This window comes from Erinaceus europaeus, chromosome 10, assembly GCF_950295315.1.
Source record: "Erinaceus europaeus chromosome 10, mEriEur2.1, whole genome shotgun sequence".
In the NCBI taxonomy this organism is placed as follows: Eukaryota; Metazoa; Chordata; class Mammalia; order Eulipotyphla; family Erinaceidae; genus Erinaceus; species Erinaceus europaeus.
In genome coordinates this window covers 51,576,763-51,599,534 of record NC_080171.1, presented here as the reverse complement: position 1 = coordinate 51,599,534, position 22,772 = coordinate 51,576,763, and the positions used below count along the sequence as shown (strand labels likewise).

The 22,772-nt window shown below is 37.4% G+C and overlaps 1 protein-coding gene across 4 annotated transcripts in view; it reads right to left on the bottom strand.

The window, feature by feature from the left end:
- CNTLN (centlein) overlaps positions 1 to 22,772 on the bottom strand; it is a 331,221-nt gene that overhangs the window by 224,520 nt on the left and 83,929 nt on the right. For 3 of the 4 annotated variants that reach the window (XM_060199608.1, XM_016193668.2, XM_007535780.3), the window contains exons 4-6: positions 10,570 to 10,704; positions 9,786 to 9,965; positions 2,408 to 2,541 (exon numbers count right to left, since the gene is read on the bottom strand). In XM_060199608.1, coding sequence (XP_060055591.1) covers positions 2,408 to 2,541; positions 9,786 to 9,965; positions 10,570 to 10,704 — 449 coding nt within the window. The remainder of the gene's footprint in view (positions 1 to 2,407; positions 2,542 to 9,785; positions 9,966 to 10,569; positions 10,705 to 22,772) is intronic. The other variant, XM_060199607.1, reaches the window with a different exon arrangement.

Sequence of the window (22,772 nt, the reverse complement as noted above, 5' to 3'; positions counted from 1 at the left end):
AGAAAAAGAAAAATATTTGTGACTAGCATACTAAGTTGCTGCCAAACTAGACTTTTCAGCAAACTATATTATAGGTAATAGACAAGCTGCATAGGACAACAGAGGCCTTGTGGAACTTTAATGGGATATCATATAGCAGAATAGAATATCACTTTCTAGAAATCAAATGGGAAGGCATAAATATTTGTAAGGTAAGAAGGTGTGATGTAATATACCAGCCGACCATAAATAGTTGGACATAGCATTCCGCTGGCATCAGCCTGGCGACAGAGTATACAACAATCTGAGCAAACTCACAATGGACTGTGGTGGATGGACTGTGGGTGGATCCCAACAGATTTAAGCTGATAGAAGTCTAGAAGTTGGGAACCCAATAGAATGCACACATTAACATGTGCACGGAAGCAGGTTCAAGCCTCTGATCCCGACCTACAGAGGGGAAGCTACAGAAGCAGTGGAATAGCACTGCAGATATCTCTTTCAGTCCCCACCTCTTTGTAAAAAAAAATAGAAAGAGGGGGAGAGAGGGAGGGAAGGGAGGAAGGAAGGAAGGAAGGTAGAGAGGGAGGGATGGAGGAAGGGAGGGAGGAAGGAAGAAAAGTGGCTGCCAGGAGCAGTGGATTTGTCATGCAGGCACTTAGTCCCAGTGATAATACTGGTGGCAAAATAACAATAGTAGCAATAGCAGTAATAGTTGAGAAATACCCAAAAGCTGGGGGAAGAATATGATAATACAGGGTCATGAAGATAACTGAGCACATGGTTATCTAAAAGCAAAGAGACATACACCAAGACACATATTTAAAAACCCTCAAGAGGCTAAAAGAGATGTCACTCAGAGGGAATGTGCTTTGCTATCCATACTATCTAAGGACTATGTGGAATTGGGGTAAATTAAGATCTCTTTAGAGAATATGTCTACTATAAAGACTAAAAATGGTGTTGGATAGGTTATTCTGCTTTTTTAAAATCATGATGAATTACAAAAATAGAGATTATGTGGGGGGGTTGGGAGGTGGCACACTCCATTCAGCACACGTTACCATGTGCAAGCCCTGGCTCCCCACTTGCAGGTGGGACACTTTGTGAGTGGAGAAGCAGGTCTAAGGTGTCTTTCTCCCTCTCTATCTCCTCCACCCCTCTCAATTTTTCTCTGTCCTATCAAATAAAAAATCTTTAAAAAAAAAATGGCTGCTAAGAGTGGTGGATTTGCCAGCACCAAACCCCAGTGATATTTCCTATGACTTTCTTCTATTCTAATTTGAAAATTAGAATAGCAAAAACAGACTGTGTCAGGAATATACATCTCTAGTAATACCTGACAAAAATCAAGATAAATCCTATCATTAGCTTAAGCTTTTCTTCTTTCTACATTTTAAAAAAATTTTACTGGGGATTCTCTCTCTCTCTTTCTCTCTCTGTTTGTATACATATATATATTCACAACTGTTGTAGTCATTCACTTGGATTGCTCCCATGTTTGAGCTATTACAACGATGCATTTCTTCTACCTCTATGCGATCTTATAATAAAACTCTGAAAACTACACATGAACTATTAGCTACTGTGATTTTTACTATTATTTAGTGCCGGGATAGCCTGAGGGTGCTTCTTCCCGAGCAAGTGCTCTCTGGGTTGGAGAGAACTCAACTGGAGCCGATCTAGGCTGCTGCGTGGGAGAGGAATCAGGAACTCGTGCCGCACTAACTTCGCAGGAGATACACTCTGGAACTCTTGGAGCTGGAAAGCAATTTCCAAGTGTGTTTAATCAGAAGAGCAGCTGTATTTATACTCTCCAAGTAGGGTGGAAACAGGATGTGACATAGAGAGGGTGGAGCGAAAAGAAAGTGGTGGAAAATCAGGGTGTGACAAGGAGAGGGAGCGGAGCAGGCGAGAATTCTACCACAGAACCACCAATGCCCTGGAGGGAGAGTGGTGCTTAGTTAGTGATTTATGTAAATAGACCGCAACTTTGAGTGGGATCAAACCAATGCCATGCAGGCATGCCGGTGCTTAGGCAGGATTAGAGACAGAAGCCGGGGGAGCTGGCATACTACCCAACAATTTAGGAGTTCTGCCAATGTTTTCATCTAAATAATTGATAAGATCAGGCATAGCAACCACAGGTTTGATCCATTTTGAGTTTAATTTTATGCCTGGTAAAGGGCAGTGGTCTGGGTTCATTTTTATGTACATTTTAACCCATGTTTCCCAACACCATTTATTGATTCTTCTGGGTAACAATTTCTAATTTGATGTATATAGTTCCAGCTATTTTTGAAGTATAAACATATGTACACATAAGAAATAAAACTTACTGTGGTGGTATGTTAAGAACATAATTATTGCCATTCTAAATAGCTAATGTCATTACTATAATGTTAAATTAAAAGTGGAATGTACTTACCTGACCAGGGTAATATCCATATCCTTCTGAATGAGTTCAGTCTGTTTACTATTTAGCTGTAATGATAGAGCATTATATTTACTCTGTGATGCTTCAATTTCTTTCTTTGCTTCACTTAAATTGTCTTCAAAAACCTAAAATTAGAGTATTTATATCAAAATCAAACAAAACACATATCAAACAAATAGTAATAAAAATTCTGTTATACTTAGTTGGTTCACATAATGGTAAAAATTATTTTACATATTTTAGTTTTAGTTTCTTCTAGTACAGCAGACTGGGAGGTCAATCTGGGTCAGATATTGGGAACTTTTTTATCAGCCAAGAATTTCTCTCTCCAGAGTTATCAAAGTTTTATGGCATGAAAACTAAGGACCTCAAGCAAATAAACCTGAATATATATGCTGAAATTTAGTTATGAAAGTTGCAGTAAAGAATCATCATACAGTAATGCGGTTATTAACTATGTAAATAAAATTCAGTTTAAATAGTTACACACTAATCAGGACAAATGACATATTTCACTAGTTCATTTTAAATACACACATGGAGATATACTCAGAGAAGAAAGGACAAAAGCTAAAAGACAGCAAAATAAATTTGCAATGTCTGAAATACAGGTCATGCTCAGTTTTCCTGGTCATGGTAAAATTGCACATGTTTTTTTTTTTTTTTTCCCAGGGTTCTTCTCTAAATCATTCTTCATTTTGAAGTAATTTGAAAATTGTTATTATGTTTATTGAAGAATATTTTCCCTCAGCCCAGGTAGTTCACCAGGTTAGATGTTTGAGCTGCCATGAAGATAATCCAGTACTGTTGCTGTTGTTTTCTTTTTTTTAACAGAGCACTGAGAAGCTCTGGTTTATAGTGGTGCAGGGGACTGAACTGAGGACTTCAAAGCCTCAGGCATGAGAGTATCTTTGCATAGCCATTATGCTATCTACCCCCAGAACAACCCAGATCTGAACCCTCACCACATGGAAGGTGTTATGGCAAAGAAGTCTTTGGTGCTGTAGTGTCTCCCATCTCTCATGCTAACAATAGAAAAGGGAGGCTGGACAACATACTCTATGCTACACCTGAGGAAGATGGGTACTGATGATATTGGGGCAGCTTGGAACATTCCTACTCATGATCACAGAATGTGAGCTCAGATCTATAGGGATGCAGAGGTCACATAGGCTCCTAAGTTGAATATAGGCCCCAGATCACATCAAATCGATGGGGTTTATAGTCAACAATATTTATACACCTTTCCCATATTTGGGAGCTACTCTCTTCCCTGATCCAGCTTTCTGGTCCTTTTTCCAGCCATGACATCATTTCTCCAGACAATAACTTGGGTCCACCTGCATATCAGATTTCAATCTCAGGGGAAAAAAAAAAGCTAGCATAGCCACAGGCCCTTTGCAATATAACTAAAATATGCCTAGTAGGTATCTACAGAAAGGAGGGCCTCCCAACTCTTCATCTGCACTACTCCAGCTTTTAGGTTCATGATTAGTCAACAACTTTTTTGGTTTTATATGTTCTCTTTTCAGCCACCAGATGCTAGCATGATGCCAACCACACTTCCCTGACAGATGAGCCCACCAATGTGTCCTGGAGCTCTGATTCCCCAGAACCCCAACCCAATAGGGATAGAGAGAGACATGCTGGGACTATGGATCCACCTGCCAATGCCCATGTTCAGCGGGGAAGACAGAAGACAGAACTTCTACCTTCTGCACCCCACAATGACCTTGGGTCCATACTCCCAGAGGGATAAAGAATAGGAAAACTTATCAGGGGAGGGGATGGGATGCGGAGTTCTGGTGGTGGGAGTTGTGTGGAGTTATACCCCTTTTATCCTATGGTTTTGTCAATGTTTCCTTTTTGTAAATAAAAAATAAAATAAAATAAAAAGACTTCTATGCCTGAGGCTCCAACCTCCCAGGTTAAGTCCCTAGCACCACCATAAACCAGAGCTGAGCAGTGATCTGGTCCTTCTTTTTGTATCTTTATCTCTCATTAAAAATAAATAAAATATCTTTTAAAATTAAAAAAAAGAAATGCAGACATGTGAGCCTACCCCATAAAAGTAAAAGTTGAAAGTGTTAATTTGAGTTAAACAAATCTTTAAAGGAGAAATACTCAGAGACTGACTCACTTAATAATGATCCTTTTGGTCTATATAACACCACCTCATCATCTGCAACCCTAGTCAGGAAATCCTTGGATGGGCCTAGACCTCTAGTGGATCCCCCTCTGCACCACCACTGGTCACTTCCATCAGGAATGTCATCATAGGCCCTACTGTAGACCTTCCCAGGACTTTTCCCTTACCATAAAACAGCAATGGTAGGGACTTCCCTGCTCTGAAGGAGGCTGGGGTATTCTGCCTTGCCACTCAAGGAAGACTGGTCCTGAAATGAATGCAGCCTACAATGTTCCCATCTGTGACCATTAGCTGTGAACTCAGAGGGACTCAGAGGCTACAAAGGCTCTGGTGCTTAATATAAATATATATATATATGCCCTGAGTCAGGTGGATGGAGGTAAATAGTTAATTTTATCCATGGGATTTTTTTTCAAGAATGGGAGCTACTCTCTGCCCTAATCCAACTTCCTACCACTTTTCTCTACTCAGACACCATTTTATCAGACAATATCTTTATCTAATATCATGTTAGCTATCAAACTCATGCAAAAACTACCATAGTCATGGGCCTCTAGAAACATGCCTAAAATGGAGTTCCCAGCTTTCTTCCACCCTAAGATCCCTCATCTGCTCTGTTCCTATTTTGGTTCCTGTTCATTAAACATTTTATCTCACTTTATGATCTGCCACCTTCCAGACACAAAGTTGCAGATGCTACCATGATTCTAACCAGACTTGGGGCAGACGACCTCACCAGCGTGTCCTGGAACCTTGCCTCTCCAACTCCATCAGTACTCGGAGAGAGAGAGAGGAGGAAAAAGGGAGGGATATTTGGATGTAGTAATAGTGTCATGAGTGGCCTGGAGGGGAAGGGCTGGATCTGGAAGAAAAAGGAGGGAATTATGTAACTATCTAGAGAGATAGTTGTAGAGATGATAGTTAACCCATGTCTGCAACCTTGGGAAAATTGCAGTGGTTTGCAGTGGAGAGATTGGAGATTCAGAACTCCAGTGGTGGAAATGATATGGAATTATAACCCTGTTGACATGTAATTTTTGTAAATTAATATTAAATAACTAGAGAGAGAGGAGAGAGAAAGAGAAATGCCCAGTGATACACCTCCAGTGGTCACTGAAAAACACTGATTACAAGGAAGAAGGCAAAGAAAGGTCCATTTCAGACCAGGGAGCTAGGTCAATTGGGTTAGAGGGTATCTCTCCCTCTCTTGCTGTTTTTCTGTCTGAATGAAAACATGGCCCAGTGTGTAGTAATCACACGTGTCAGTTAATACCACCATCAATATATAACTAAATTTATTTTTTATTTTTAATAAATATATATCATTATAAAATAGCACATATATACTTTATTTTCATTTTTCCAAAAGTAAGCATCAAGCTTTTTTTAGGGAAGAACTAAAAATTTAGTCATGCTCCCATACCTGTTATTTCCACATTGTAGTAGCTAGAGCAATTTTTTTTTTCAGACTCTACGTCTTATGCTTATGTAATTTCACTGCTGCAGGCAGATTTTTCATTAATACAGAGGCAGATGAAGGTAAAGAGAGAGGGGAGAAAGACCATGGCACCAGAACTTCTTCCAGAGTCTTAGCACCTTCTATATGATTTTGGAACTGAAACCCTGGCCATATATATAACCAGACATATGCCTTACCAGGTGAGCTATCTCTATGATGGCAGAGTAATCTTTTAAATATTGAAGTATTGTTTTTTTCTTTTCTATTTGCAACAATATGGATGGACCTGGAGTATGTTACGCTAAGTGAAGTTAAATCAGAAAGATTATGACAAAACCAGAGCATGATATCATACTTATGTGGTATATAAAACAAAAGCAAGTTAACACACAAAAAACTTCAAAAGTAACCCTTGGTTTCAGACCACAGAACTGAGGCTTCTCGATGGGTAGGCTTTAAAAGATACTGAGGATGGGAGAGAGTCCAGTAGATGGTATGGAGAGGTATCTGTACTTTGATGATGAGTACAATGTGACTTCTGGAATACATACAATGAAATAAACCAATAATACCTCACTTTCTAAAAGTCAATTTTCATCAATATAGCAATGAGTGTTTTATAAATTCTCATATATCACAAGAAAAACAATGATACATACAGAAGTTGATGAGTGGATGAGTGGGGAAAAAGAAAGAGAAGGAAAGCAAGGAGGGAGATAGTCTGTAGAAGGAAGAAGGGAAAGAAGCAAGATGTATAGGCTGAGATGTGGCAAAACTGGAACCTTAATAGACCTGTAAAACACCATTATCTCTATGGAAAACAGTATAGGGGTTCCTCAAGATAGCTAAAAATAGAACTACCACCTAATCCAGCAATTCCATTTCTAGGGATATGCTACAATAAACCAAAAACAAAGCCTTTGAAACCAAAAAAAAAAAAAAAAGAATATCCACATCCATTTTCACAGGAGCATAACTATGTACAGTATCCAAAAGATGAAAGCAACATAAATGTCAGATGACAGAATAAATAAAATACCATATACGCACACAATAAAACACAACAGAACCTTCAATGGAAGGAAGTTCTGTCACATGCAGCAGTGTGGATGACCACTTTCTTTTATCTGAAAGGCCAGAGAGAAACTGAGAGAAGAGGGGGAAATAAGAGGAAGAGAAGCAGAGAGACAGCTGCAGACCTGCATCATCACTAGTGAAGCTTCCTCCCTGAAGGTAGGGAGCGTGAGCTTTGAACTTCGGCTCTTTGTGCAGTTAATGTGTGCACTGAAGTAGGAGCACCACTGTTAAGTTCCAGTAGTGGCTTTTTACAATGGCAATAATCCATGTTACTAGGAATGAATTTAGTCCTCAGTTCAGTAAGGAAAAGAGCACATACAAGGAAATTATCTGTTTTAGCTTAAGCACACAAATTGGAAAGTGGTAGGTAGATGACTCAAATGTGTCACATGGTAAGTTAACAAATCTCAGATGCCTAGAGCAAAAGATTTTTTTTCTCCCTATACATAATTTCAGAACACAGGAACTTGCACTCACATATGCATTAAGTCCCAGATTTAATTTCTGGCACTGTATATGGCAGAGCTCTCACTCCCTCTTTTTCTCCCTCTTTCTCTCCCTCTATCTTTAAATGTAAATAGATACATATTTAAATAAATTATTATAATATATAAATACAACAGGAAGTTCAGAAATATACCCATATATTTATGAAAACATAAGAGGTATGCTATGACAAATAAATAAAGTATCTGAGTGAACCATGCACAAAAATGGTTTCTACATAGATTAAAGACTCTGTCACATAAAATCAAAGCTCAACATAAGAAAAAAATAAAATTAAGTCACAAAATTCAGTCTTTTGTAGTCAGTGAGGTGGCTCACGTGGTAGAGCCTATACTTTACATGAAATAAAGGCTATGAGTTCAATTCCCAACCCTAGTCAATCCCTTTATTAGCCTCTCACTAAATGAATAATAAACAACAGTGTTTTCAAAGGCTAATTCATCATACTCAATATTCATAGAACAGAAGTGCTAATTTTTTAACTTTATCTTATTTGATAGGACAGAGAAAAAATGAGAGAGAAGAGGAATAGAGAGAAAGAGAGAAACAAAGAGACACCTGCAGCACTGCTTCACTGTTTGAGAAGCTTTCCCCTTGCAGGTGGGGACCAGAGACTTGAACCTAGGACATTGTGCACGGGGACATGTGCACTTAACCAAGTGTACCACCACCCAGCCCCAATGTTAATATTTTGTGTGGCAAAATATCACAAACCAGAACAAGTTAGAATGCAAAAACATAAAACACCCCTATAGAAAAAAGTAGAGTACTAGAAAATCATAGCAAGTCAAAGAATGGTTTAAGTAGAAGAAAATAAAAATCATCAGCAAATAATGAGTAACTACAAATGAACAGAAAGTAATATAATTTACCTTTATCATATTACCAAAATTGCTGAAAGATTTTAGGGAAGTAGAAACTGACATAAAAATTAAAAAGATAATTACAAGAGAATTCAATTCTCCCTAGGGTTGAGGAGATAACATAATGGTTATGCAGCACTTTTGTGTCTGAGGCTCTGAGTTCTTAGGTTCAATCCCCAGCACCATCATGAGCCAGAGCTAAGCTCTGGTGTCTCTGTTTCTCTCTCTCTCTCTCTCTCTCTCTCTCTCTCTCTCTGTATTTCCCTCATTAAAATAAAATTTTTTAAAAATTCAATACTCTCGTGGTTCATACCTTCACTGACAGTGCAGCAACTAATGTATTTCCTGAAATATCCTCAAATAATTGAGTTACACAGGGGGTAGACAGCATAATGGCTATGCAAAGAGTCTCTCATGCCTGAGGCTCTGAAGTCCCAGGTTCAATCCCCCTCGTACCACCATAAGCCAGAGCTGAGCAATGCTCTGGTTAAAAAAAATAGAGTTACACAATGATTTCTTCTTCCCTACCTCAAGTGTCTATACATATATATAGACACAAACATATTCATATTATATTTTAATACCCATGTATATTAAGCTACATTGTCTTCTTATATGTAAATGCATAGACTTTCACACTTAATAACATTAAAACATGTTCAGAGACTTTTAACAAATATTAATTTTAATAAATATTGTATTACCCTATAATTTTATGTGGGGTAGGGGTGAGGAATGAACAAAAACGTTTGTAACCAAAGAATGATTCACAATAAAGTACTATGAAAGTAGTGATCAAGAAAGGATATAAGAATATTACACACATTAATTGTAACCTTCATCTTATATATAAATTCTTACTACAACTAAGTCCCTCTTAAAGAAAACTGACAACTTTGAAATATTAATTATTTTTTTAAATTTTACTTTCTGAAGAACCTGAATAGTACAATTTAACACTGTACTACAATGAATTCCAACTATATTTGTAAATTTAAACTCTAACCTTAAAGAAAAAAAAAACCAAAGCTCATTGATTCTACATGTGTTTTTTTCAAATGTTATTTTCCAAATCCAATAGCCTTTATTATTTAATGATTACATTTTAGATAACTATTTGAAGTCAGTTTCCTGCTTTGCAACATCAATTTTTAAAAAGCTGTGGGTCTTAAGTGAAGAAGTATAAATTAATGCTAGCCCCCATTGGTGGATTTGAATATATAATTTGATATTTGTAGAAAATAACTTAAAAGAAATTTCCTGTATGAATTTAGATAAAAAAATAACAGCATGGATTTCATCCTCATTTCATACCTTTATTTTTGCATCAGTGCTACATTTTTCTTTTCTCCAATGTGCTTCCTGCTTCCTCAGTTTCTCCAGGTCATTTAGCAGGTCAGTACAGCGGGCACTTAATTTTTCATTTTCCTCCTCCAGGCTTTTTATAACCAGTCTGTTGTGTTCTTCCTTATTCTGAACACACTCCTTAGTGTCCTGTAGAACAGTACCACAAGGGCCAATAAACAAAACAACAACAACAAAAAAGGTGAGAACTAATCAGCAAATATAAACTGTGCAGTTTTACCCTCACAGCAGCTTCTTCTATATTTGATGGCCAAGGTCACCTGTATACTTTTATTGGCCTCTTTTCATGCAGGTGGATGAGTCATATTTTTTCACTGGATGACAGCTTTGATGAGTACACATTTGCAAAGAGCCCATTAATTGATCAAGCTGCCTTTGATGCTGTCCCCAGCTATTTTTGAGACCCACACAGACATATCCTCCTAGACCTGGGTTTTATCAATTAATAATGCCAGTCCCATTTGAATCTAATTACAAGAAGCCACATATTCACACTCCTACTTTCTTAGCTCCATTTCCATCATTAACTATTTATCTGAAAGTTATAAAGCTTAGAGTCTTAGCTTTAAAGCATCTTTCTCAGTTTTTTGCATGTGAGAAAATGGTATGTTACAACAGGGCCTAAGGCAATTTTTCCTCTAACCTTGTCACTCTCTGTGCCACAAAGGCTGACAAAGCTTAAAGTAGGACTACAAAGCAAGAGTACTGTAAAACTATATACAAGTCAACACACCTTAACTTCTTGATTTTTATCTTTCCATTTCTTCTGCAGTTCACTGATTTCTTTTCTTAAGAAAGCATTTTCTTCATCTACTAAAATCTTACGTTTCACAAGATCATTTACTTCCTGTTTTAGTCCTGCTTCTCTCTATGGAAAAAATTATTGGTAAGCTTATATCTCTAAGAAAAAAAATTTAATGTTTTCATTTTATTTCATGTTAATATTAATTAGCTTTTACTTCAAGACCTATTATTACAATCTACATTTTTATGACATACTTAATGGATTTTCAAATAAACTATAGATATATACCTATTTGTTAGCTCAAAAAGATAAATATCCAAAGAACATACCTAACTTTAGCCATACACAGAAAGCAAATATAAAGGGCCATGAAACAGGAGACGTAGAAAATTTTGCATAGCACCACAATTAAATAAATTTTACATGTAGCTAAAATAAGAATTACCCAATATTTTTAGCAATTTTATTGGGGAGTTTACTATTTACATCAGAGTTCTTGACAGGCAAGGACATGTTCCTTGTTTCTGTTATAAGTGTGTACAAAGGCTCTCATCCCCAACTTGTACATATTTTAGAAAATCAATTATGGTTTGGGAATTAAAATTTTTTATCACTTTATTGGGGGGTATGTTAATGGTTTATAATATTATTGTTGATACATGAGTACAATTTATCATCTCCCTGTAAAATTTGTCCACAAAACATTCTCAACTCCAACATAGGTCCTTTTCCAAAATCATGCACCAGGACTCCAAATCCCTCCCTCTCCCACTTTCTACTTTCCCATCCTTTTCTGGAGTACCAAACTTTGGTGCATTATACCACATTCATTCAGTTTCACCAAGTTTTCCTTTTCTGTCATTGTGCTATGACCATAAATATACAAAGATATCTTTAGATAAATTCTCCAGGAACAAAACTGCGGTATCATTGTGTAGGTCCATTTTTAATACTTTGAGAAACCCCCAGATTGTTTCCCACAAGGATTGGACCGATTAACATTACCAACAACATCAGAAGGGTCTCCCCTGCTACACATCCTTGCCAGTTGATGCTTCTATCCACCTCATTAATAATTTATGATATCAGAAATATACTCATTAGCTCTTTTGTGGGCCTCTCTAGGACCTTACACTTATTACAGACTAACACTGGTAAGGATTGCCCCACTCTCTCAAGAGAGGATGGACCATTGTACTTTGCCATTCAAGAAAGACCGGTCATGAAATGTGTGCAGTCTAGAATGTCCCCAGCTGTAACCATGGGCTGTGAGTTCAGATAGAGCGGCACCCAGATCTTAGACAAGATGCCATATTATGTATGAATATACATAGGCCCTAGGACAGATAAATATGGTAAACAATTGTATTCACAGATCACCAGGACAAAAAATCAACAAGGAAATAGAGGACATAAGTGAAGCCAAAGATCAACTTAACTGGCATACTCAGAACCTTTCATCCTAAAAGAAAAATATATACATAGATGATACATAGACAGACAGACAGACAGATAGATAGATACATACATACATACAGACAACCAATACCTATGACTTTGGTTACCAATGGAGAAGGTGGGGGGCACTGAATTTTGCTAGTGGAAGTAGTATGGAATTATAACCACATTATCTTATGATCTTGTAAAGCACGAATAAAAATGTCTGACATTCTCACAGATGTAAAATGATATCTCACTTGGATTTTATTTGCATTTCTCTGATAATCAGTGACTTTGAGCAATTCCTCATATCTCCTGGTCCTCTAGATCTTTTCTTTGGTGAAGATTTTGTCCATGTCCTTGCCCCTTTATTTTTTTCATTATTTTAAAAAGACTTTTATTAGCAATATATTCTTTTTCTAATTTTTTACAACCACTGGGATTGTCCTAGGGTTGGGTGCCTACAGGATGAATTTGTCTCTCCTGGCAGCCATTTTTTCCTTTTCCTTTTTATTTTCTCTTTATTTGATAGGACAGAGAGAAATTGAGAGGGAGGAGGCAGAGAGAGAGAAACAGAGATAGAAAGACACCTGCAGTACATGCTTCACTGTAAAGCTTCCCTCTGCAGTTGGGGAACAGGGGTTCAAACCTAGTTCCCTGCACATAGTAAAGTGCACTTGGTTCCCAACATCATCCTCTAGAGAGATACTCCTTTCTCCATTTAATGGTTAGGGTCCCTTTGTCACAAATTAGAAGTCTGTAGCTGTGGGGTTCCTAAATATTTAAAGAATGAAAAATATAATTTTGTTTTGGTATAGGATTATCTTGTGGGAGTCGGGTGGTAGCACAATAGGTTAAGGGCATGTGGTGTGAAGCTCAAGGACCGGCATAAGGGTCCCGGTTCCAGCCCCCGGCTCCCCACCAGCAGGGAAGTCGCTTCACAGGCACTGAAGTAGGTCTGCAGGTGTTTCTCTTTCTTTCCCCCTCTCTGTCTTCCCCTCCTCTCTCCATTACTCTCTGTCCTATCTAATAACAATGACATCAGTAACAACAACAATAACAACAACAACAACAACAATAAAAAAACAACAAGGGCAACAAAAGGGAAAATAAATAAATATTAAAAAAGAATATCTTGGAAGTCGGGCTGTAGCACAGCGGGTTAAGCGCAGGTGGTGCAAAGCACAAGGACCGGCATAAGGATCCCGGTTCGAACCCCAGCTCCCCACCTGCAGGGGAGTCGCTTCACAGGTGGTGAAGCAGGTCTGCAGGTGTCTATCTTTCTCTCCTCCTCTCTGTCTTCCCCTCCTCTCTCCATTTCTCTCTGTCCTATCCAACAACGACAACAACAATAATAACTACAACAATAAAACAACAAGGGCAACAAAAGGGAATAAATAAATAAAATAAATATTAAAAAAAAGAATATCTTGCTCAGAATCCTAAAAATGCTTTAATTTTTAATGTAATGTTCTTGATTTCCTGAGATAACTGGAAGATCCCAAATTGGAGCATGTATCCATAATTCAACTCTTAGTTTCCCACCTTTCTCTTTATAACTGTTGTCTCACCAAATATACCCATTTTCTTGGCTTCTGCCTTCATCTCTGTCTTAAAGACTTACACAATCAGTCCAGTTCTGATACTTAATCACCAAACCTATATTCCTAACTTTCCATACAAGACTTATGTGGATTACCTTCGTCTTTCTCAAACCAGTATGCTAAAATGAAATCCATATCCTAAGACTGTCTCTTTCCTAAACTTTGACTTTTGTCAATCCATCTATTCTTCTAGTTAAATTTTATTAGGTACCATTGTCTCCCCTAATCAGATATTTTAATATTTTTATTTACTTCATAAAAACATAGAGAAAGTGAGACAGAAGGAAAATAAAGACAGAGAGATGCACATGCAACACTGCTTCATCACTTACAAAGCTTTCCTTCTGCAGGTGGACCCAGTGGCTTGAACCTGGGTCCTTCCTCACTATAACCTGGGGACTCAACCAAGTGCAGCACCACTTTGCCCCTCTTCTAATAAGATACTTTTTTGAAATTTTTCCCTTTCTTTCTTTCTTTCTTTCTTTTTTTATTTATAAAAAGGAAATATTGACAAAACCATAGGATAAGAGGGGTACAACTCCACACAATTCCCACTACCAGAACTCTGCATCTCATCCCCTCCCCCTGATAGCTTTCCTATTTTTTTATCCCTCTGGGAGTATGGGCCCAGGGTCATTATGGGGTGCAGAAGGTGGAAGGTCTGGCTTCTGTAATTGCTTCCCCGCTGAACATGGGCATTGACAGGTGGATCCATACTCCCAGCCTGTCTCTCTCTTTCCCTAGTGTGGCAGGGCTCTGGGGAAGTGGGGCTCCAGGACACATTGGTGGGGTTATCTGTCCGGGGAAGTCTGGTTTGTATCATGTTAGCATCTGGAACCTGATGGCTGAAAAGAGAGTTAACATATAAAGCCAAAAAAGTTGTTGACTAATCATGAAAATAAAGGCTGGAATACTGCAGAGGAAGAGTTGGGGGGTCTTATAGATTTTTAAAAACATACATATAGAAGCCAAGCGGTGGCACACCTGGTGAAGAGCAGGATTGCAGGTGCCTCTCTATCTCTCTCACTCTCAATCTTCCTCTCCCCTCTCAATTTCTCTGCCTCTACCCAATCATAAATAAATTAAATTTTAAAAAAATTAAAAACCTACATATAAGTCACTCTTGTTAGCATCCTCCCTCTAAATCTCATCTATTAGCCAAACAGGAAGTAGATAGATCAAATGTAAAGGTACTGCTTTCTTAAGTAATAACTGTAGAAAAACCTGATCTTTGTTATATTTCAGCTTTATCACTTATGCTCATCTGATCACTAAACATCTACTTATCTTGTAGTCCTATATTTACTTGTTTTCAAACCCACTTTGAAAAACCTGGACAATGAGATGAAACTTAGAGTAACATTAAGGGATATGATGAAAAATAGAGTGAGTTTAAGTGATAAAGTAGTTTAAAATCATTACATAAAATTTTCTTATTTATGCAGTGTTTAATTTAGAATTAATATTTTATTTATATATTATTAAAGGGGGCCCGGCTAGTGGTGCACCTGGTTGAGTGCACACATTACTATGCACAAGGGCCCAGGTTCAAGTCCCTGCTCCCTACCTCTGGAGGGGTACACTTCACAAGTAGTGAAGCAGGTATATAGGTGTCTCTCTCTCTCCCTCCCTATCTCCCCTTCCCCTCTCAGTTTCTCCCTATCCTGTCTAATGAAACAGGGAAAAAATGGGGGGGGGGGAGAGATTCTTAGTGACCACACAGAACACCAGTAATAACCCTGATGGCAAAAAAATAATAATAAAAATAATTACATTAAATTAGCCTTGATATATATTTTATTGTATTTTACCTTTACAACGCATAGTAAAAATACATATTATTACATAAAACTTTTATTTGTATGTCTATAGTGAGTTATAAAGCAAAAATCTCTTTTTATAGCATGGATAGCACATTAATAAAAATATGAAAAGTAATAATCTATATCAAGCTTAAAGCATGAAATTGATACACCCTAGTTTATAAATCCTTCATGAATTTCTTTCCTTTTTTTTTTTTTTACCTCCAAGGTTATTGCTGGAACTCTTTGCCAGCACTATGAATCCGCTGCTGTTTCCTTTTTTTCCTCTTTTTAAAAAAATTTTATTAGATAGGACAGAGAGAAATTGAGAGAGAAGAGAGAGAGAGAGAGAGAGAGAGATGGAGTGAGGGTGCCGGGTGGTGGCACACCTGGTTGAGCACGCATATTACAATGCTCAAGAACTCAGTTGGAGCCCCCATCCCCACCTACAAAGAAAAAGCTCTGCAAATGGTGAAGCAGTGCTGCAGATATCTCTCTGTCTCTCTGCCTCATTATCTCCCCCTACCCTCTTGATTTGGGGCTGTTTCTATGCAATAAGTAAAGACAATATTTTTTTTAAACAAATAAGTAAGAGAGGGAGAGAGGAAAATAAGACACCCATAGACATGCTTCACCACTTGTGAAGCATCCAGGCTGCAGGTAGGGAGCAAGGGTTGGAACCTGGGACCTTGCGCAATGCATAGTACTATGTGTGCTTAACCGAGTGTGTCACTGCCCTACCTCTCTTCAGGAATTTCTATAGTTCCACATTACACTAAAACTTAACTTTTTAATAAAAAGTTTTTACAAATCCTGTAGGTATTAATGATACCTCAAGGTAGATTAATTTTTTATTTTGTATTTTAATTATCAAAGAACATCAAAATATTTCTGGCATTAAACAACAAACTACAAAATACATAAATATGGCACATCCTCCTTTTACATGCCATTTTTCTATTCTCATCTGACATTCTCTTTCAGTGTCCACCTTCTACATAAGTTTCCCACACCATCACAATAATTTTTACCATTTCTATATATGTATTATATCTATTATTCTCTTAACATATTATATATTCTTGATAAATATCTATATACTCATACTGTCTCCCAAATAATATTATAAAATGTTTATGAATGATATTTATAGTGAATAATAAATTTCATTGTGTGAACATTAAGAATATTATATATATTTTAAAAGAATATTTATAAAATATATTTAAACCTATCCAGAGTATTTATATTCTGTAACACAGAGAATTCTAACTGGGGGTTGGGCAGTGGCATACCCAGTTAAGCGCATATAGTAGTAATTGCAAGGACCCCCACAAGGATCTGGGTTCGAGCCACCTGTAGGGGGGATGCTTCACAAGGTACAGTAAGCAGGTCTGCAGGTGTCTATCTTTCTCTCTCCTTCTCTATTTCCCCTTCTCTCTCAGTTTCTCTCTGTGCTATCTAATAAAATGGAAAAATATGGCTGCCAGGAGCAGTGGATTTGTAGTGCGAACACCAAGCCCCATTGATAACACTGAACACACACACACACACACACACACACACACACACACACACACACACACACGCTAGGTATGTAACAAAATGAAAGAAGTGGCTAGAAATAATAAAAGAGTGGTTCTGATTTAAAAAGAGAGAGAGGGAGAGAATATTAACCTAATGACTTAAGTCTTAGAACTTTCCATTAAGATGAGCTCACTTTAACAAGAACTGAAAATGACATTAATGACACCAACAGCAAGCATCTTGGAACAATTATTTTATAATCTAAAGCTTAGCATTTGAGTGTATTTAGTAGTTCACATAAACAAAAAGAGGTCTTAATTTCTAAATTAGAAAAGCCATTAACAGTGAAAAATTGGTTAAATTAAGTCTTCATATTCTAATAAATTGATAAATGCAGTGTTATATTGTATAATCAGCAAAGCATAAATTAGACAATAATGCATTCCCCACAGAAAAATATTGATAAATTAAGCCCTCAAAGATTTGTAAAGTTTTGTAAAAGTCAACATATTGTCCTAATAAAATACATCCTCAATGATATAAAGTAAATAATGGAAGTACATCTATGTACATTTGCAGTTGATTTTTAAAGACTGCATTATGAAATTTTCTCAACATACTTTTCTAAATAGAGTACATTCTTAATGGTCTGGCTTAAGTTAATATTAAAATAGCAAACAGAACTCTGAGGAATCATAAAACATAAAGGGTGACAAGAGAAAGTATGTCTGGAACAAATAATTTATTATGGATAAGCCATGAAATGAATAATTCACATCATGGTCAAGAGAAGTCTATAGAGTAAAAAGAGAATAATCTTGAGTCTGAAGAAGGACTGGGGGGTGGGGTCAACAGCATGAGACCTACAACTCTATCAGGCAATACTTGAACATAGTTAATATATTATTTATATGACCCACTTTCAAATAAAATGAAAGTTTGAATAAAAAAACATATATGTAATGAAACCACAACAACTAGAAAACAAAAGTAGATAAAGTAGAAAGGGTAATCTGAAAATTACTCTCAAACTCAACCTATGTTCTTTTCTAGCGTCTTGAACCAAGACCCCAACGCCCCATCCATCCCATTCCCTCCCTCTTCCTTTCTCAAAATCATTTGCTATGGTGGAATACACCAAACTTTTTCCATGCTTCACTTTGTGTTTTTCCTTTCCATCTTTGTTTCTTAAATTCCACCTATGAGTAAGATAATCTTGTATTGATCTTTATCTTTTAGACTTATCTCACACAAAGTTATCCCTTTAAATTCTATCCAAGATGAGGCAAAGGAGATATCTTCATCATTTTTTAACACCTGAATAATATTTCTTTGTGTCTATATACCATTCTTTTGGTCAATACTCTGTTGGACATTTGAGTTACTTCCAAATTTGGGCTTTGAGTTGTAAAGCAAACTACCTTCCATCATATAAATGCACTTCATCCAATCAATTGAAGGTCTTAACAAGGGACCATGGCTCTGAAGAAATTCTGCCTCTAGAATGTCTTCAGAGTGACTTGTTGTACCAGTTCTTTGGCATTCTGCCCTGATTATCATGAAGGATTTAGAATTGTCAGTTTATAAACACATGAACTTAAAGCTGATAGCTCTCTTCTCTATTTCTCTTCATATGCCCACACACATAAACATACAGTTCATATTATTTATCTTAAGAACTTTGACTAATACATATTTCTATATCACTTGGGATTTAGGTCTAAAAATTGCAAAAGCATGGATTCTGCCAACAACTTCAATAAGCTTCGAAATAGATTCTTCCCAAATCAAGTCTCCATTCAAGAACATAAAACAATCAAAACTGTAATTACAACCTTGTGACATATTGAGCAGAAGAGACAGAAAAGCTAAGCCAGATGCTTGAATCACAACATATTAATAACATTTATGTTGATTTGAAATACTACTTTGTGATAATTTACAATACAGCAAGAGAAAAACTGTAACAAAATAATCTTTTCTCATTACAGGATTTATACTAGAAAATAATGGAAAAATAAGTTAGGGAGTATAAGCATAGTAAATCCTGGCAGTATAGGAAAAATACAAAAAATACTAAAAACCAGAAATTAAATTTCCCAACTGCTTTAGTTATGTCCATTTAACTGCAGCAAAGAGGCACTTATATCAATAAAATCAATATATAAAAATATATATATCAATATAAAAATATTGATATTTTAGCATATTTGAGAAACAAAAATATACTGATAAACATTATATTAAAAATCATAATCACTAAAAGAATTAGTGGCAGATACTACCATGTTGCCAACCTGACTTCCCTGGGCAGATGACCTCACCAATGAGTCCTGGAACCCCAACCCCAGGGCCCAACCCCACTAGGGAAAGATAGAAACAGGCTGGGGGAATGGATCAACCATGGGTATGTCAATGCCCATGTCCAATAGAGAAGCAATTACAGAAGCAAGTCCTCCAACCTTCTGTACCCATAAAAATCTTTCTTCCATACTCCCAGAAATATAAAGAATAGAGAAGCTTCCAATGCAGGGGATGAGAGTGGCACTCTGGGGTGAGAACTGTACTTCTCTTTTCCCACAATATTGTTGCTCACTATTAAATCACCAATAAAAGATTTAAAAAATCTTTAAATTAAAAAAAGGAATTTGTATGAACTCTAAACCTTCCAGTTATAATGCACACAAACACAAACACCAAGAGAAAACATGTACTGAATTAAAAAAAAATAGCCAATAAAACCATAAAGCTTAAAGTTAAACAGAGAAAAAAAGATCCAATAAGTATATCAAGAAATTCAGTTATAATAAATTTAACTTAAAAAGGTAAGGACTTGGACCTGGCAGTGGCACACACAGCTGAGTGCACACTAATTATAGTGCACAAGGAGGCAAGACACTTCATAAGTGGTGAAATAGTGCCGCAGGTCTCTCTTTCTCCTGTATCTCCCCTTTCCCACTCAATTGCTCTCTGTCATTATTCAAAATAAACTTTAAAATATTTTAAAAGAAAAACAATTGCTTAAAAAATAATAGTAATAATTCAAAGGTAAAGATTTACAGACCGGCAACCAGAAAATAGCTCACCCTATTGAAAGTGTTCACTTTATTATGCACAAAGCCTTGGGACTGAGCCCAGGCTTATGGGAGCAGCATGGACAACACCACAGGCACCCCATAAACAGTGAATCTCTCTGCTCTTTTTGTCTACTCTGTCTTCCTAACTAAAAACATGGTTCTGAGAAGCTATTCAGTCATCTCATGCATACACAAAGCTCAGTTTACTCCTCTGCACTCTGTTAAAAAAAAAAGTGACTGAGTCAAAGCACAAAGACCAACTAAATAATATATACAAACAATTCATCCAAACATGAAAAATAAAATATGGGCAAAATATAACAAACCAAGATAAAAAACTGAATGGCTGTGGCAACATACTCTGCTACTCAAGGTAGACTGGTCCTAAAATGAGTGCAGCTTAGAATGTTTCTAGCTATGACCATGGAATGTGAGCTCAAACCAACAACAACGCAGAGGTTACACAGGCTCCTGTGCTAAATATGAATAGACACGGGCCCTAGGTCAGATCAATGGGGTTTACAGTTAACAGAATTTATATACATTTCCCATATTTGGAAGCTACTCTCTACCTTGATACAGCTTTCTAGTCCTATTCCCAACTCTGACACCATCTTCCCGACAATATTCAGCCTACCTGCATGATACATTTTAGACTCAGGCAAAAATTAGTAAAGTCATGAGCCCCTTGGAATATACCTAAAATAGAATTCCTAGCTTCTTCCAACATGAAGAACCCAAATATCATCTGCTATATTCTTACTTGTAGGTTCCTGATTATTAAACAATTTGTTCTGCTTTATGGAATGCTTTTCAGCCACCAAGCTGCAGATGCTACCATAACGCCAGCCTGACTTCCTTGGGCAGAAGACCTCTCCATTGTGGCCTGGAACTGCACACCCCCCCCCCCCAGAGCTCTACTCCACAAGGTAAAGATAGAAACAGGCTGGGAGTATGGATGAACCTGTCAATGCTCATGTCCAGTGGAGAAACAATTACAGAAGCCAGACCTCCCACCTTCTGCACACCATAAAGATCTTTGGCCCCTAAGAGGGATAAAGAATAGGGAAGCTACCAATGGAGTTTTCGAAACTAGTGATGGGAATGGTATGGAATTGTACCCCTCTTATCCCAAAATCTTGTCAATAATTATTAAGTCACTAATTAAAAAAAAAAGTTAAAAAAAGGAGAAAAAGAATTGCTATTTAACCCAGAAAAAGTTATAGGTCGGGGAGGTAAGATGGCGACGGCCTGAGAAGTCGCTAACAGCGAGTGCTCTGATAGCATCGTCGGCAAAGGTAGGATTTTCTGCCTTTAGCAGGCCAGCCAACAAGGGGGGAGCACCAAAGAAGTGATTACAGTTTAATTTGGGTTAACAATTAGAGCAAAGGGGACACGGACTAGCGGGGCTCCAGAATTCCCAGGCGGCGCCAGGCAAGGCGAGTGCTCCGGGCATTGTCCTCCGCCCGCCCGGGAAGGCGGCTCCTCCGCCGCCAGTTGCAGAGCGCGGCGGGCAGAGGACCCGGAGAGAGCACTTTAGCTCGGGGGCTGCCTCTTGGGAGTCGCTAGGGTCCACCGCAACCCTGAGGGTGGATCCAAAGACTTCTTGAGTATAGCTCTCATTGGATCAAAGGACTTGGAGCTAGTTTTCATTTTTGAGAAATCCTTTAAAAAAGTCTGGAGGGCGGGGTTTCCCGGAAGATGGCGCCCGGAGAAGCAGAAGCGGCTAGCCTTTGAGCTCCGGACACATCTCGTGTAAACAATAGGATTTTCTGCCTTTAGCAAGCCAGCCAATAAGGGGCCATAACGGTCATACCAAGGATGTTTCTATAACTTAATTTGGGTTAAGAATTAGAGTAGGGGAAAAAATTCTTTTTTCTACCTTTTAATTTTCAAGCATACATCCTTCACGGCGCCCCCCCCCCCCCCCATAAGCAGTGCCTGGGACCAGCTACTAGCAGGATACCCCATACCACCAAACAGGGTTGTTTTTTTTTTTTTTTTTTTTTTTTTAATTCACTGATACACATTTGGGAAGTTCCTCGCACTGCTCTTTAATTACAACTCTACTTCTTATCTTCTCCCTTTTCTCTCTCTTATCTCTATCTCTCTCTCTTTTTTTTTTTTTAATCTTGTCATACACTTCTTTCTTCTTTGCCTTTCTGAATTTGTGAATTACTTTGGGGAAGAAATCTGACCCAGAGTGGACTCTCTATGTGTGTATCTCTGCTCTAGTTCCCTTTACACTCTTGTTACCCTTAGAATATACACTGGATAGTAGATTTGCATAACTGTCTATTCTTGCTATCCTCTCTTCCTTTTCTCTTTCTTCACTGGGATTTGGTTACTATTTTTTCACGGACTGGAGAAAATGTTTGGCTAACTGGTAACGATTAAACTCCTTCAATACTTACTTCAATTGCTACGGTTATTCCGGAGGTTGGTGAGTGCAATTGTCATAAAGGTATTTAGTACAGTGTTACTTGTGCTCAAAACACAACAACTGAGGAACAACAGAGCATTTAAAAAAAAAAAAAAGAGAGAAACACATAAATTTAAAAAAAATGGGTAGATTAAAAACAAATAAAACTGCTACCCCAATGAATGAAGACAAGAGCCCAGAAGAAACCACAAAACAGTCAGAAGTAACCATAGATAAGAAAAGTATGCAAGCAATAATAAACTTATTAATCACAGAAATGAAAACAACATTGGAGGAAAGAAATGGCAGTATTAGGGAA